This window comes from Pyxicephalus adspersus, chromosome 12, assembly GCF_032062135.1.
Source record: "Pyxicephalus adspersus chromosome 12, UCB_Pads_2.0, whole genome shotgun sequence".
Lineage (NCBI taxonomy): Eukaryota > Metazoa > Chordata > Amphibia > Anura > Pyxicephalidae > Pyxicephalus > Pyxicephalus adspersus.
The window spans coordinates 33113271-33130876 of NC_092869.1; the positions used below are offsets into that span (position 1 = coordinate 33113271).

General features: G+C 38.0%; 1 protein-coding gene across 2 annotated transcripts in view; it reads left to right on the forward strand.

Moving 5' to 3' along the window:
* Positions 1 to 13647, forward strand: part of MTHFD1 (methylenetetrahydrofolate dehydrogenase, cyclohydrolase and formyltetrahydrofolate synthetase 1) — a 50626-nt gene extending 36979 nt beyond the window's left edge. For both annotated transcript variants that reach the window (XM_072429024.1, XM_072429025.1), the window contains 10 exons: positions 931 to 999; positions 1085 to 1196; positions 1282 to 1421; positions 2523 to 2564; positions 5573 to 5673; positions 7285 to 7462; positions 8295 to 8402; positions 11428 to 11580; positions 12132 to 12246; positions 13506 to 13647. In XM_072429024.1, coding sequence (XP_072285125.1) covers positions 931 to 999; positions 1085 to 1196; positions 1282 to 1421; positions 2523 to 2564; positions 5573 to 5673; positions 7285 to 7462; positions 8295 to 8402; positions 11428 to 11580; positions 12132 to 12221 — 993 coding nt within the window. In that variant the 3' untranslated portion in view covers positions 12222 to 12246; positions 13506 to 13647. The remainder of the gene's footprint in view (positions 1 to 930; positions 1000 to 1084; positions 1197 to 1281; positions 1422 to 2522; positions 2565 to 5572; positions 5674 to 7284; positions 7463 to 8294; positions 8403 to 11427; positions 11581 to 12131; positions 12247 to 13505) is intronic.
* Positions 13648 to 17606: the final 3959 nt, after the last annotated feature.

Genomic DNA, 17606 nt, shown 5'->3' on the forward strand with positions numbered 1-17606 from the left:
CTTGAGACATATTTGTATGTTTCAATAAAAAAATAACTTTTTTTATTGGTTAAAATCCTTTGTTCATCTTCGTGCCTCATCCTGGACTAGGTAGTAGATATATTATACATTGTTTTCTTTTGGCAAATGTAAGAAAAGGAAGACGCATAGCACAAATTAACATTGCCAACCAAATTAAAAGGATATATATTTACAATTGAATGATCTTTTGTATAACTTTATTACCACAATTTCCATTAAATTAGTAAATTTTTGTGTGATTTTAAGGAAACATGTAGCGGCAGCGGGTATAGATAGATAGATATACTAAAACCAAGTGACAGGGAATCGTGTCATTGTCAGCTCTTCTATACAGGGCTTTACAGCGCTTTACAAAGTCCATAGTCGTGTCACTAGCTGTCCTTTAAAGAGGCTCACAATCTAATGCCCCTACCATAGTCATATGTCTTTTATACAGTCCAAGGTCAATTTGGGAGGAAGCCAGTCAACCTAACTGCATGTTTTTGGAATGTGGGAGGAAAACAGAGTACCCAGAAGAAAAGCATGCAAACACGGAGAGAACCTGCAAACTCCATGCAGGTTGAGATTTGACCCTGGGACTTAGACACTGCAAAGGTCAGAGTGCTAACCACTGAACCACCGTGCTGTCCCCAAATCAGTCACATGCTTTACAAATGCACTATTTTCTGTGCTGCTTTCAAGACTCTGGAGCTAACCTAGCGCATTGAATCTAGATGGCAGTTCCATGTGAAAAAAAGTTTCTGGCAAAATCATATGAATGGAGGAAAGCAAGTCACGTGACTTACTCGTCTTCACGACAGTTTTGGGTGTTGTCAACCATGTTTTAATGGTCCAGACACTCCTTCAATTAACCTCTTACGTAAAAATGTGTAAAATATGGCTACTAAATAAACCCTTTTTTTTCCCCAGGGAGTGAGCGGTGCATTGGCTGTACTGATGAAAGATGCCATAAAGCCAAACCTGATGCAGACACTAGAGGTAAGTTTTGCCATTGTGATATTTACTCTATCCAGTTGGCTTGCTAATGCTTCAAATAAACCCCTTTAATGGTACTCTTTTCTAGGGAAATCCTGTGTTTGTTCACGCTGGACCATTTGCCAACATTGCTCATGGAAACTCCTCTATACTGGCTGATAAAATTGCTCTGAAGCTGGTTGGCCCAGATGGATTTGTAGGTAGGTGGCCTTTTTTTAGTCTTAGTCTCTCCAGTAGTCCTTTAAACTTCAGATTCCTAATTACCACGTTGTTTTGTATTTGCAGTGACAGAAGCTGGCTTTGGAGCAGACATTGGCATGGAAAAATTTTTCAATATTAAGTGCAGATATTCTGGTCTATGCCCCCAAGTTGTGGTTTTGGTTGCCACAGTCCGAGCCCTAAAGATGCATGGAGGAGGACCAACAGTAAGTGTTACACGCTTAAAGGGCTTTGATTTAGGGAACAGACAGTGCATATCATACAGGGGCTGTGTATGCATTTAGGCAGAGCTACAACTGTAGATGCATAATCAAATATTGGGTAAAGCTGCCTATAGTATTGTTGAACCCTAAATAGGTTGTCAGGTGGTCAACACAAGTGTTAAATGATTATTTCACTTTAATATAGGAAATGCACCTCAAGATTGCCTTAAATAGGATTAAGTGCAATTGTATTGCATATATTGGGCTCTGGCGCCTATTTGTAACAGCTTCTAAAGACCATATACTTACCTGGCCATTTATTATTCACGTATTATACTTGCTGTGTATGCTGCCACTTGGGCTTCTCTTGAAAACTAAAATTTTCACTGCAAGGTCTGAGCCCACTTGTAATAGCTTCAAAAGACAATATACTTACCTAGCCATATTCCCCTATTAGTTCTGCCGTAAGATTTGTGACACATGTTCACTGTAAGGTTTGGGTCCTCCTGTGCTACCTTTATGACACTATCTCCATTCATTCAATTGGAAAGTCTGCACTTCATTCATGTGCCATAGTACAAACATTCCATTGGAATGCAAGGAGTTGATGGCACATATCTATGAGAAGAACGGCTGTTGCCTAAAGCAGAAGTATTGGTCGGCAGCAAGTTAGTTACCCTGCATACCACCCAATTGTTTGGTTTTAAAGATAAACTGGACTATGTAAAAAGCCAAAGAGGTGCCCCTACTTTGCAGCTTTTGAGCTGTAATGCTAGATTACACTTATACTCTGCCTCTTCCTGGAATCTGCTGCTGCAAAACTACCATATAGTAATATACATAATTCAGTGGTACATAAAAGGGGTGATGGATAGAGGGGTGTGGGTGGAATCTGTGAATGTACTGCTTACTGTATCAAATGGAAATACCCTTTAACATTCTAGATTTCAGCCCACCTTAGATTATATACAATAAGGCACAAGTAAGGTGAATTGTTTTAACCTGCCAGGTTCAGAAATGGAAAAAATACTTATTGCAATTACGTGTAGGCAACAGATGATCAATATGTGAATACCCTGACATTTAAATGTGTCTGTCCTTTAGGTCACGGCTGGTGTTCCTCTACCAAAGGAGTATACTGAAGAGGTGAGCTAATAAATACTTGTTTTCTGCAGTGTTCCATTCATGCTCTATAAATAGACCAGCAAAGATTTTAGTGATTCACTTACATTCTGCACTAAAAAGAATTCCAGCTGTTCTATTATATTTGCCCCTGAAAAAAAAGAGCTGTATTCAAATCAGAATTATGCGGATGAATGAAACATTAATCATCCCATAATAGGTTTAGATTCCCCGGTTGTTTTCTAAACTTGAGGTATTACAAACCTAGCGCTTTTTAAAGGTATTGTGGGGTAACCCCACTTTTGTTAAAAGGAAAGAACATAGGACATACGTAATTGCTGCACCAGGGTTTGGAGTATTTATTTTATTAATGGATCCTTTTCTGGATCAATCTGCAGCCACCTGTGATTTTCTAAAACTGAGGAAAATTATTAAAATGTCCTCATGTAGGGGAAGTTTGTACTCCTATTAATGAATACAGAACCCCTGAAAATGTCATTTGTTACCTACGCTGCTGGCTCAGTGTTCTTCCCAGCTGGTACAACTTGAGGATGCATTATGTGACTATAGTAAGAGGAACTCATGAGTAGTTTCTAGTACAAATCTCTAAATAGTTTGATAGATAGATCAATAGATAGATGGGTTTTGGGTATTTGGACAGAAAAAAATATGGATTTACTCTTTAAGGCTGGGTCTACACGGACTAAAAACGCATGAAAATGTTCTTACTACCTTTTTATGCACTTTTACAAGCGTTATAAAACTTTTTAAAGCGTTTTAAAAAAACTCTTATAGACGCCTCTGCCGCGAATTTAAATGAGCACTTATATAAAAAAAATACTTTTAACCCTTTTAGGGAATAAGTACAGGGGCACATAAAACCCCTTACTCATTCCCTGAAAGAGTTTCCCCTTTCTTGGCCAATCATGGAGCACTGGTGGATGGGGGAGACTTGTTCTCATTTACCCCCTAGTGCCTGGCGATCCCACACTGTCAGTAGTCCTATGGCTGTGCTCATGTCATAAATGCAGCCGTGGGAATCATCCTTTCATTGTGGGATAACCTGTAAAATAAAAAGATTATCACAGTTACGCAAAACACACAATTTAATAAATTAACATTAAAGCCTCGTCTTTTTTTTACACATTTTTTTAACCCTTTCAGGGAATGAGTAAGGGGTTTTCTGTACTCCTGTACTCATTCCCCAGGGTGGGGGGCAGAGATCTGGGAGTCTCCTTATTAAAGGGGGCTTCCAGATTCCAAAGTCCTGCTTAAAACGCTTATAAAAGCCCCCATTGTTTTCAATAAAAAAACTTTCAAAAAAGCTTAAAAAAATGCTTGTAAAAGCCTTTATTAAATTCAGGTGGAGCATTTTCAAGCGTTTAGCCTGCATTTTAATTTTTTAAAAACGTTGCAAGGAGTGTTATCTATAACGTTTAAAAACGTGCCTCAAGGAAACACCCTGGTGTAGATTAGCCCATTGGAATGCATGAGAATTTCAAACATGGGCTTTTAAAGCCTCAGGTTAAAGGCTGGGTAAACCGTCCCTGTAGATTCAATCCTAAAGCATTCTGTAAAAACGTGACATGGTATCAGCCTCTTGCAGCAGAGCTTAGAATGGGAGAGGAAGCAGCAGTGCAAAAAGCAGATCAGTTCATGTGCTGACCAGCTGCATGCTGATAGGAGGAACATTGATGGGAGATAAACTGATCATATTGCTTCCTTTCTTTTACTGCTTAGTCACAGGCTGGGAGAGTCCATAACTGCCTTTGCTCTATAGTGGGTTGCATGCTGCTGACCTAGAAGACACCCAGTAGCAAATAAAAAGTTCTACAGGGGCAGTAATATTGAGACAAAAATATCCATCTATGTTTTACTTTTCAGGGAATATTAATTTTTAAATATATTTAGCTAAAATTTTGCTTACAAACACTTTTTGTCCCTTTTACCCAAAATGCATAGACTTTTTTCAATACCCTTTCTGGTATGTAGGAGATGGTAATCAGATGGATATAATGATGAATGATCCTCTAAACTATCTGCACAAACTAGTTCAGTATTGTTTGTGCCTCAGCAGATTTGCTGGTAATTTTCTCTTCACTGTCCTTCATTGTCAGCTGGAATGTGACAGCCGATAAACCTTACTACAGATAAAGAATAATGTGTATATTTAGATTTTGAAAAAGGGCTTCTCGATTATCATAATTATACTTTTCAAAACTTGTTAAAGATTTATAGCACCTGCAGAACTTGGCATCTTTTCTCTGCACATACGCAAGTGTCTCAAAATGAAGTTTGTGCAAACTGCTGCTTTGTGACTTTGCTTTTGTACTTGTTATGCTCCATATTGAAAGCTGAATTGGTAACCCTTGAAATGAAGATCAAAAATTTATACTATATAATATAGTAATATTAGTAATATTACTCACTTAGTAATATTAGTCACTTTTAAAAATATATAAAATGGAAGTGTATTAAAATCAACTTTTACACTAAAATACATACTCTGTTGTGTTGTAAAATACATACCTAATGTGGATACCATTAAGTTTTAAAATATAAAGATCACTATTCTCCACAGTTTTTTTTAAGCTGGCTGGAAAGGAGCTGTAGGTGGGTGGCAGCCCCTGTATTGTCACCCAACTTTTTAGTAACCACCCAAAAAAAGCCGGGTGGTTACTGAAAAGTGCTGGGTGGTGCGCCTGGCTTAAAGGAGCTGGGGAGAACACTGAACATTCTAAATCATCTGATACACCTTGTTGCAAGTCCCAGTGCTCATTTTGGACACAGCTGCTTCTGGCAAATGGAAATGACAGCATTGCAGTAAGACTTGTTTCAGACAGCACATCGAACTGCTGCAAACCTCAACTGGTTTTCTTTAAAGACTGCTTTCTTTTTTTGAATACTGTGTGTTGCCTACCACTGGTCATTCTTCTTTCATTATACGTCTGTGAGAGATGTGTGACACAGCAGGTACATTTCATCCACAAAGATGACTTGTGATGTACATTATTGTCTCTTTTTTCCTGCAGAATTTGGAGCTGCTGGAGAAGGGCTGCAGTAACCTAACTAAGCAAATCGAGAACGCCGTCATGTTTGGCATCCCTGTGGTAGTTGCTGTCAACGCTTTCAAGTAAAATGGCTGTTTATTTTTTATCAATGTCCATTTGATGTCAGTGTCCTGAAATTAATCTTAGTAGTTTTAGATTTTTGTATAGAGAAAAAATGCTTATTAAATAACAATGACTAAAGCAGCTCTGTACTGTGGCACAAATGATCCTAGTAATCCTGCAGCTTAATAACAAGTGGAGTTTAATGTTTGCACTTTAGCTTTAATGTCCTCTAGTGTCGCTTGATAGAAAGAAAAAAAAACAACTTTGTAGAAGTACTAGCTTTCTAAATCTCACCAGGTGCATAGGATAATAAAAATCCAAATAAAAGCCTTATATATCATTAAAATATAATTAAATACATATAAGGAGCTAGGGATATTAGCTATATGCTATATGTACCCAGTTTTACCTGAAAACACAGGTAAACTACATTGACTTAAGTATAAACCTAGGGCACAAAATGCAGACATCACTGCTGACATTATAATTATTTATAAAACAGGATTTATATAGCGCCAACATTTTACGCGGCGCTGTACATTAAATAGGGGTTGCAAATGACAGACAGATACAGACCATGACACAGGAGGAGGAGAGGACTCTGCCCTGAAGAGCTTACAATCAAGGAGGTGGGAGAGGTAACACACAATGACATTTAAAACAATTATCAATAAAAATGCCAATAAATACATCCATTATGTGTTATTTTTAAAACATTTATTCAAACGGGGAAACAAATTAGGATCATGTAGGCTCAGTCTTTGACCTTGGTTTATTAATGCTCTCCAAGGATGGAGAAGATACACTTTCATCAGTGAATCTGGGAGATCCAGCAAACCTGGAAAGGATTCCTAAAAAATATTTGCTATTTGATAGCAAATGTTTTCAATCCTGTACCAAATCCATTTCAGGTTTACTAGATCTCCAAGCGTATCTTCTCCAGCCTTGGAGAGTTTTAATAAATCGGGCCCTTTATATCTTTTTTCTGCCACATTACAGGATAAAGTATTTTGTACTTTTGAGTTGGTCATGATGGGTCACTTGCTTTTCAGTAATCTTTAGTGCATTATTATTCGCCATCTGTAGATGTCACTATGTCCTAGTGTAAAGTGTGTAACACGCTTTAATAATGTCTCAGACAGCCATCAAGTGGTGCAATCTGGGATTCTTTTTCTAATGGCACTTTCAGGTCCAAAATTTTGGTTTATTTTAGAGCATTTACAATAGTTATTAAGAAACGAATCAATACATAGTGATACAATTTAGTCTGGGCTTGTTTCAATGACAGCTGGTCAAGAAAGGGTTACCAAGGGTTATGATTTTATTTTGTACATGTGTTGGAACTGTTGTGTGTTGCAGTCCTCAGCTGTTGTTGCTGTAGATAGGATATGTAAGTAGATTGATATATTAGCTAGGAAAAACGTTGTTAGACTAGTCTTAAGTTCAGTGAGCGGTAGGAGAACATGCGTAGGAGCCAATAAAAGCAAAAGTACATGACTAGTGGAATTAGGCAAAAACAAAAAAAAATCTCTTTATTTACTGTACTATGGCAATAGGAACATCTTTGTAAGGATATAGGGTTTATCATTTTATTTGTGGTATTTATAGTATTGTCATGTTATTCCCCACAGGACAGACACACCGGCTGAGCTGGAAATGGTCTGTCGTCTCGCCAAGGAAGCTGGAGCGTTTGATGCTGTGAAGTGCACTCACTGGGCAGAAGGTGGCAAGGGTGCAGTAGATCTTGCTAAGGCTGTACAGACTGCATCCTTGTCACCCAGCGAATTTAAATTGCTTTATAATGTGGAGGTAAGGATCAGTTGATGCCCAATGTGTCTGCCAGTGACTGGAGGTACTATTAGACCTAAACATTCAAGTTTATTACCATTTCTTAGATTCAGTAGATTTGCCATATTTACAGCACGAGGGAGGGCATACATTCTCTCTGGCTTTTTAGTTAATACATTAGTAAATGTAAAAATGTAGGAGTTGCTGCTTTTGATTCAATAGGAAGAGTTTATTTTCAAAATAGGGGGAACATTGGCCCCTGTGCAGGGAGATCGCCTAGATTTGGACCCATAAACTCCCACATAGATATATTTCTTTATAGCTACAGGCCCATTAGGACAAACAAGCTGCTGGCCACCTGCTGACCATCCTGTTCCTCTTTGGCCACTGTAAACTACTGTTTTATTGCAATCTTTATGTACATGTTTCACCATTGGTGGGGGCTGTCAATCAAATAAAAAACTCATATTTTTAAACAGCTTGAATGAGGTTTAATATTAAACTCATACGAATCCCATTTATTTAATACAACAGCAAAATTCTAGAAAAACAACCATGTGAAAAAATGGAAATATCACATCCAAAATCATTTTTAGGTATAAGTGCACTAAGAGATTTTGAAGAGCTACCATGTGGAGCCAAGCACAGCAAGGAATAGTGGAAGCAGCCATTTAGGTATATGTTCTGCCAAAAAAAAAACAATTTAAAACACTCTGAGAATAATAAGTACACTAAAAGCACACTTATCCTATAATGATAACTCGAACTATGTGCTCACTAGAAATGCCCTATACTTTCCTTTTAAATGAGTAACAGAAGCAGCTGAGTCACATTAATGTGTTTTTCTTCTTAGCTTCCTATTGCTGATAAGATCAGGATAATTGCACAGAAGATATATGGTGCGGATGATATTGAACTGCTCCCTGAGGCTCAGAAAAAGGCTGATTTATATACTAAACAGGTAAGGTGGAACACACTTTCTCCATCAGTAATTCTTCTGCTGCCTGCGGTACCTAAGATTTAGGAGGCAAATGTTGAATTAAACTCAGAAAAAGTTTATTTTAAATATCCAATGCAGAATATATATATATTAGTGTAATGCAATATGATGCCATGTTCAGAGGGCAGAATTATTTAGCAGAAATAGCAGATATTTGGCAGAATGTAGCCCAGTTTTACCTGGGAGCGAAATTAAAGTGCCTGGATAAGGCTGGTAATAATTGTGATGCTGCAGAATTGCATCTGTTTACTTGGGATCCAGGCCCAGAGTGTCTTGGAAAGAATGAGTGATCCAGACACTTCATCTCCTTTCCAGGCCAGAAATTGAGTGAGGCTAGGAAGCACTTGGCTAGTGATAAAGTGATAATAAAAGGATGTGCAGATTTGAGACAGAGGGGCAGTTGAAGCCTGAGGCTTGCATGAAGAAAAGCTGTGTAAATTCTTTGTAGGGAGAGCCAAGGAGGTCTTCCAAAAATTTAGGTCCAATGGACCAGTATCTCTACACAGCTCCAGGATACTAAATTAGTGTTATTTTGTACCGAATGGTGACAATATTGATCCCCTGGGAAGGAAAACCATGGTTTTATTTCTGTGCATGTTCTGGAATGAATAACAGTGAGCAGAACTGAAATATGAATTGGAGTTGGGAATACCTCTATGCGTGTGCGTGTTGATGCTTATCCCTCAAAATATATGTAATCTAAGGATAAACTGTTGTCCTTTAGGTACATATGTTATTTCCCAGAACTATAAATTCATAATATGAATCCCAGTAGCTAGGTCACCAGCATTTAAAATCCCCACTGGCGTTTTTTTTTTATATTTGGGCCTTAAGGAATAGTTAAAAGGGTTTTTTGCCCCTAATTTTTTTCCAGGCAAAAAAAATTATGCAGACAATGTCTGAAAGCCCAATTTTCTTTTTTTAAATTTTTTAAAAATCTGCTGGTGTAAAAAAAATGATCTGTTCATATGCCAAAAATACACTTTGTGTTGTAGCTGTTGTAGGCTCACAACACACAGCATTATTGTGGACTAAGCGGCGTCGGCCCTAAACATTTATCTTTTTTTAAACCACTCAAGTCATCCCACTGTTCTCATTTTCACAGTGTTTAAAAGCCTTTTTTTTTACAAAGTTGATGATCAGCATGATCATAGATACAGTGCTGTTTTATCAGCAAGATAACAGAAGTATTGACTTTGCCACATTCACAAAAGTAGTGATCATCATATGTGATTGCCGCTGTTGATAATGATAACCAGTTCACAAATGAATTTTACAAATCTGTTCATATTTATCAATGGGTGATTAAAGTTATCACTACACTACTTTGATAGTGGTGAAGACCACAATGGGAATTATCAGTATTTGTTTTAGAACTGGGAGTGATTCATTTACAGGAGGGGTCTACTAGTTCATATGGACATTTATTTTTTGCCTAGCCTGGTTTATACTTTTAAATTTATGTTTAAATTTAAGGGAAGGGGTGAGGGAAAAGACAGGCTTTTAGTAGGTGTTTTAATATGGGTTCTTTGTAGCCATTTTACTAACATAGACCTCCTGTACTAAATGATTTCAATAAATAATAATATAATCAAAGTATATTAGATTTGCTGATATAATTCTGTGTACAGTCTCACACAGATATTACCGTTAGGTATCTTAAGTACCCGGCGCGTTTCACCCTGAGACTTCTTCAAGGGACGTTTGAGATCAGAATAGTGGAACAATCATGATGACTGGAGTAAAAAAGGCATCTGGAAATATTTATATCGGGGTATCCCAGTGGTGTTACCTAAAAGTCCAAATAGATTGTATAGCTGTAGAAGAAAACGTAGAAAATGTATAGCGATCAAGTGGATCAAGTATTTGATTCAAACACCCTGATCTCAATCTTTGCCATGGTGATCATCATGGCTGCAGTTGAAATGAATAGACTCAGTACTCCACTTGCAAAAATAGAGATCAGTTATTATGTGTAAGTGAAGCTGTTATGTTTAATGAAGCTTCTGATCACCAGTGTGGCATAGGTATGCTGCTACAATCAAAGCACTGATCGCCACTGTAACAAAAAAACTGCACTTTTCTATGTTTGGCTTATAAAAGTTGCAATCAGAAAAAAGGCAAATAAAGAAGTCATAATCTGTTATTTGATCACTTCTTGTTAATAAATGTTCCCCTGGACTCTAAATATTTTGTACTCCCAAGACATTAGAAAGAGGGCACAAAGAAGCAGCTCTGACTTTCTTACAAGATCAACGGGTATAGAACACATATAAAGGTGGTTTATGTAACAGACCCAAATGGAGCAGTAAAGTGGACAGTGAAGGAGCAGCAACAAACTGATAAGGCCATCCATTACTTCTTTCTCTACACTGGCATGTTTCTTGTCAGCATGTACATACTGGATATTTAATTGACCTCAAGTACTGCTCCTCTTTCCCTGTACATGGGGATTACAGCTTTGATGTGATTCTGTTCTCTTATGTGAAGGGCTATCAGAATTTTGTCCCAGGAACCCAGTGCCTAACTTCCAGAGCTCCCCAGAACCTGGGATGTTAAAAATGCAAATACCAGCATGCCTTGTTCCCATCTGTTCTGTACAACTGTTCATAAGGCTCGGAGGTAGGATAGGGTGGGAGCAAACCCTGATTTCCTAGGCAAGGAATGCTTTGGGTTTTAGAGCTCTCTGGGGAGTACTCTGCAAGGTAACTGCTGAGTGTCTGTACTATTCTGATGGCATTTTACCCAGGTACAAGCATTTACAGGTGCACTTTAAATCTGTTCATTTATTTACCATAGTGTTTATTTTTACAAAACAATCCTTATGAAAATAGCAGTCAGGTATTACTCCAAATTTGTAACGTGCAAGTGATTCTTTTTATGCTAATCAGACTTGCCTTAAAAAGAACACTCACATTCACTTGAGATAATGTGTACCTGTTTTATATATTTTTATTAACCTCGTATTCTTTACTTCTTTCTGAAGGGCTTCTCTAATCTGCCAATCTGCATGGCTAAAACCCATCTGTCCTTGTCTCATAACCCGGAACTAAAAGGAGCCCCAAAAGGCTTTGTCTTGCCCATACGTGATATCAGAGCCAGCATTGGAGCTGGATTTCTATATCCATTAGTCGGAACGGTAAGAGGATAATATTTATATGTCAATATGATCTTTAAATGCTGGAAAACTTTGAAGGGCCATGGTAAAGGATCACTATGGCAACTAAATTAATTATTGTTAGCATAATATACTGGTCATAAGGGCAATGTAGCTTTGACGAATACTTAGCAGTCCTGTATAAATTGCTGTTCAGAGACAACACTTATTGTATGTCAGATCTGGTGAAAGCAACAGGTATACAGGAGCAGACAAACTTACATAAAGTAATCACTATATATATATATATATATATTTTTTTTTTTTTTTTTTTTTTTTTTTATGTCAGAGGTGTTGCTGTTTTGCTGGCTATTTTGGAAGCCATAGAACTGCAATAGTTTAGCCAATTCTCATACCCTGTAGGATGTTTGTGGACTTGTTTTGCTTGTAAAGGAGTATAGCATTACACTAATAACATATTAAAGACCGGATCTCATTATTGTGCTCATTAGATTTAAAATGTTTATGAGAATTCACATTAAATCTTTATTAGTACATGTAAATTACACTAACCCTCTGCTCATATTCTGTAGATGAGTACAATGCCAGGACTGCCGACTAGACCATGCTTCTATGACATCGATCTGGATCCTGACACGGAGCAAGTAAATGGATTGTTCTGAAATCTGAAGTCTGGAAAATTAAATGGTGAGTTTAAAATTCTTTATCTAGTCATTACCCTTCTTCTCTGGAGTGTATTTTCTCTAGTTCCACAGATGGAAACTTGGGGACTTGAGAAGGCTGAATTCAGTAAGTCGTAATAATTTGTCTATACAGGTAGTCCCCAGATAACATACGAGATAGGGACTGTAGATTTGTTCTTAAGTTGAATTTGTATGCAAGTCGGAACAGGTACGTTTTTTTAATAAATGCAATTAGGACAGATGTCTGTTTGTAGTTTGTTTGTCTCAACATATTGTTAGGCAGCGTGGTGTCATTTACTGTATAAAATCCTCACTGTGAGTTAATTACAAACAAAGCAAAAAAAAAATATTTATGGAGCCTAGCAAGCTGTGCTTTAATATGCAGAAAGAAACAACTGCAGAGTTTGTCTTGGTCATTAAAGAGTTATAAGAGGTTGCAGAACAGCTCAGTCCTTAAGATCACCCACAACCTCAGCTGTGTTCACCAAAAGATTTCTTCTGCAAGTCATGCAAACTGCCCCATCAAGCCTCTGTCCTGCACACGAGCGAGCAGGCAAGCCCCGTTCGTATATATAAGAGTCGTCCGTATGTCGGATGTCCTTAACTTGGGGACTACCTGTACTACTAATATTTTTAGTGTTGATGTAACTCCTGAAAATATTAATTATGGTTGAAAATATTAATATTGGCAAACATGCCATGCTTCCTAGCTCAGTGAATTGAGCCTAGTATTGAAGTTCTAGCAACTGCAATCACTTAATCCTTGCTAATAACTATATAGCAGCTTCATCTTCAAATCTCTCCCTTTTTCATTGAGCCAAGAGAGTCTGCACTGATCAGTAGTCATCAGCAAACTTCTGGGATGATTGACACCCAATTTCATCCAAGCCACTTCATTGTGTTCAGGCCATGATAAGTATACCCCCTTTAGGCTTTTCCACATACCCAGCAACTGGGAAGCAGTGGCACATGCTGGGATTTGCAGATCCATAGCATAAGTACAAGCCACAGCTGTGTGGAGTGTATGTGCTGTTCCAATCTCCCTATGACCCAGCACTGGCCTGTAAGAACTCTGTGGGTCATAGGACTACCATTTCAGAACAATTTACAAGTGGGTGCACTGAACAGGCAGGAACTAGAGTCAGTGTTTCATGTGTGTGTTGTATGGTTAGTCTCTTTCATTGATTGATGGACAATTACAAAAATAGTTTAAAAAATGCAGAATAAAGTAATTTACTCAATTTATCTCTTTTTTACTTACAGTGTTTTTAATGTTGGATGATGAGCTCTCAAGCCACGGACTTGATCCAAGTTTTTATTTCGCTATTCTAAGGTCTTTTACTGTATTTTTCCCATGGGCATTGTCAACCTGTCTGCCTGGAAAATAAATATATATTTTACAATATTTTATGTTTGTGTTTTTTTGGAATCAGTGTTTGCCAACTTTTTAGTTATAAGGTCATGTGCATCCCCTGACTTCACTAAAGGACCACACATTATATTCAACATATGTGTTGACAATGGCCTGAGACTGCAACCTACTAAAGGCAATCATGAAGACTTGGAATGTATTAAGGATAATAGAGAAAATTTTGTTTGGTGTCTTGGAGGTTATTTAAATTGTGGGAGGGCTTTACTTTTATTGATTTTTGCATACAAAGCATCACATAATTATGAACTCTTAAACGTTAAGTATTTGGGTATATGGCTCCAGGAGCCAAACACAGGGATGGTCAGTATTTTATTGTGAATGTAAGCTTAATATGGCAACAGATCATCCAGGTCTTCCTGCTATTACAAGAACAATAATTATTGCATTACAATTTTTATTATCATATCATCAGATAAACTTGTTGAGTCACAAGAATTTCCAATATGCTTTCATTTAAAAGATATACCTGTGTGCAAGAAAACTGTCTTTTATAATGGTTGTAAGTTGGTAGAAATTCTTAAAATGATACTCTGACTTGTGGAAGGAGTCAATTATAGAGTAAAATTTATATATTTATGTGCGATCTAATGCCCTTAACATACATTCTTTGCCACCTCACTTTCTCTCCCTATGCTATTTCTTGAACACCAATATCTTTTAACACTAGTACCAGATCATTTGGGGTTTAGGTATACTGCATATCCCGATGTGCATACCCAGTCTCCTTATAGGCAAAAGAAAAGGAAAGTAAAAACACAAAAAGGTCTTTATCCTTAGACCAAAATGTTTATATAGGTGTGAGGACAATAGTAAAAAGCAGTTTACTTACCTACCTAATCCCTTGCTCCAATAGACTTTTACCACTATGCAACCAGGCCGCCGAGAACCTCATCATGATTGGCTTATGCAAAAAAAAAAAATCCTTCAAAGGTTATCAGAATATCATCTGTTTTTGCACATTCCCTCATTTGTATGATTAATTCAGATGAATACAAGTCCCATTCTAGGAGGTGTCAGGAACATGAGTCGATTGCTGCATTTTACACTTCATACCTATGAGCTCTTAACCTATCATTATGCAGGTTCAGTGCTAATATTTACATATTGTTCTCAAGAAAGGTTTGCTGTGTACTAGCAAATGAAATTTGAAGCATGACATTTTCTGAATGTACAAATCCTTCCAGCCAGCATCCAGCCAAAATATTATCATCAGTTATTCTGTGAGAGTAAAAGCAGATTCAGACCATTTTATTTGAAAACCAATAGGTGCTCCAGGCAAATACACAGCAAAGGATTAAAACATAATAACGTGAACAGGGTGACATAATGCACAACAACAGACATTGCAGAAATCTGGACATGCTATGATAGTCTTGTCCTGGAGACCGGCATAGAATCCATAATTAGCTCCCTTTGCCAATTCCACAGTGCAATGCGTCTATCTGTATTGTGCTGGTAAAGTCTGCAGCATGCTACCTGCTATAATTTAGGAGAAAGATATGATATTCAAGGACTTTTAGATTCCTAGAACCCTTTAGACCAACTTCGAGAAGAACACAAAGTACATGCAGAAAACATGGTGCTTCCTATTACACAATTTAGAATAATGCAACAATGTTCTAAAAAAAGATAGGTTCACTTTACCCATTATTGTAGCATCTATTAAAAAGAAAAAGGGTACAACAGTCTACATTTAGTTTTACAACATGGTGTTTGTTTACTTTCTCTGCTTATGATGTGTACTGGGTGCTGCAGTCAGTGGGGACATCAGTGATATCCCACCCTGACATGGGCTCAGAGCCAACCTGCAAATCATATGCAGCGAACGTCACACTCCTTCAAACAGAGATGTGGATAAGCTGCTGATTTGCTCAAAGATCACACACATTCACCAAAATGATAGTCAAATTTGTTGGATACACAAATACTTTACTTTTATTTTGCTTTTATAGCAGAACATGAAGGTAATTCCTAGTGCACACGAGCAGATCTGCTGCCACTTTTTAAAATACACATAAAAAAAATTGGTACAACTATAACAGTGAACAAAAGACTAAAGAAAAAAACAACACAAACCAACATCTGCGGGAAACCTTACGTTGGAGGCTCAAGGATAACCTATCAACAAAAGAAAACCCCCAAAAACATTTCTAGAGTAAGACTGGAGGATTGTTGATGAGAATCCTGGAAGTAAACCATGGTGTGAGTTAGAATGTCTGTTCCATTTTTTTGTTTAGTAATCGTTCGTAAGATATCAATAAATGAATCCCAGACTTCCAAAAAATGACAATTGTTTATTATTCCAAATACATGGCACACAGGTCTACGATATTCTGCTCTTTCGATCATAACATGGAGATGTGGTGAACTGCAGGACAAATTGGAACAACCTTTTGGATTTGCTTGATCGTTCATTCACATGATGTATTTTTTGTAGCCATATTTACCGACAGCTCCAATTGTCTGTTTAGTTTTAGGTTCAAATATTTGATTAAACCAGAAATACAAATCATCCTATGTGCACTAGGCTTTAAGGAAAGAACCACACCAATGCTGTTAACCATAGGTATTGCTTGGTCCTGGGGTTAGTTAGGCTTGGTGTAGTCTTGCCAACTTCAATTAATACATTCCCCTATAAGGCATACATTGTCAACATGGAAATACAGTATTTGCCATTGCTGTTTTTGTTTGTGCATTGTTAAGCCTGCGGTTCTTATCTTTACATCCCTACTTCGTGAGATTCTACAGTGCCCAGATACTTTAATGCCTCATACTTGTCCTCAAGCACCAAGCAGTAAATGAATACCAAAGAGAAAATCCTTGCAACATACGAGGGGGTGCTGAGAAGTTCCTGGCTTTGCTCCCTTCCAGATGAAATAGAAAAATGAGTGTGGGGTCATGTGACAGTCTAATATCTTAGTAACAGTAATGTAACTTTGCAAATATCAGGTCTTTGCAATTCTTCATACTGTTTTCTCTTTTAGTGAGAAGCTGTAATGGCAGAGGCACAAGCAATTTTCACGTCGTTGGAGTTACGGGCCATCATGAAATTTTTGTTTCTCCAGGGAAAGTCAGCAAAGGACATTCACACTGAGATGTCACAAACACTGGTGGAGAAGTGTCCTTCCTACAGCACTGTCAAAACCTGGATATCTCATTTCAAGACTGGGCATTTCACCATTGAAGATGAGCCCCGCAGTAGGCGCTCCCCAAACTTAACTGACCCGGCAACCTGGGATGCTGTCCATGAGCTGATTATTGTGGACCGGCGAATATCCACATAAAAGATAGCCCAAATACTTGACATCTCACTGGAGCGTGTTGGGTTTGTTATCACCACTATCCTAGACATGCACAAGCTTTCAGCAAAGTGGGTGCCCAAATGTTTGAACAGTGATCAGAAGAAGGAACGAGTTGAAGCATCCAAAGCCATTTTGGCCCATTTTGAAGCTGCACAGGACTTTTTGGCTAGGTTAGTGACTGAGGATGAAACCTGGCTCCACATCTTTGATCCTGAAACCAAGGAACAGTCAAAGGAATGGCGCCACAGCGGCTCCCCGCGCTAGAAGAAGTTCTGAACCCAGAAATCAGCCAAAAAAGTCATGGCGTCCGTTTTATGGGACAAAGACGGTATTCTGTTGGTGGACTACCTACCTCAGGGCTCTAGTATCACCAGACAGTATTATGCTAACCTAGACCAGCTGAAGGAGGCAATTAGGACGAAACATCGTGAAGTTGACCAAAGGGATCCTTTTTTTGCAGGACAATGCACCTGCGCACACGTCCAACGTTGTGGCTGCCAAATTGAACACCCTGGGTTTCCAATTGGTCCACCATCCCCCCTACTCACCTGACCTGGCCCCTTCGAACTATTATCCGTTCCCGAATTTGAAGAAACACCTGAAGGGGCAACGTTTTGAGGACATTTCGGA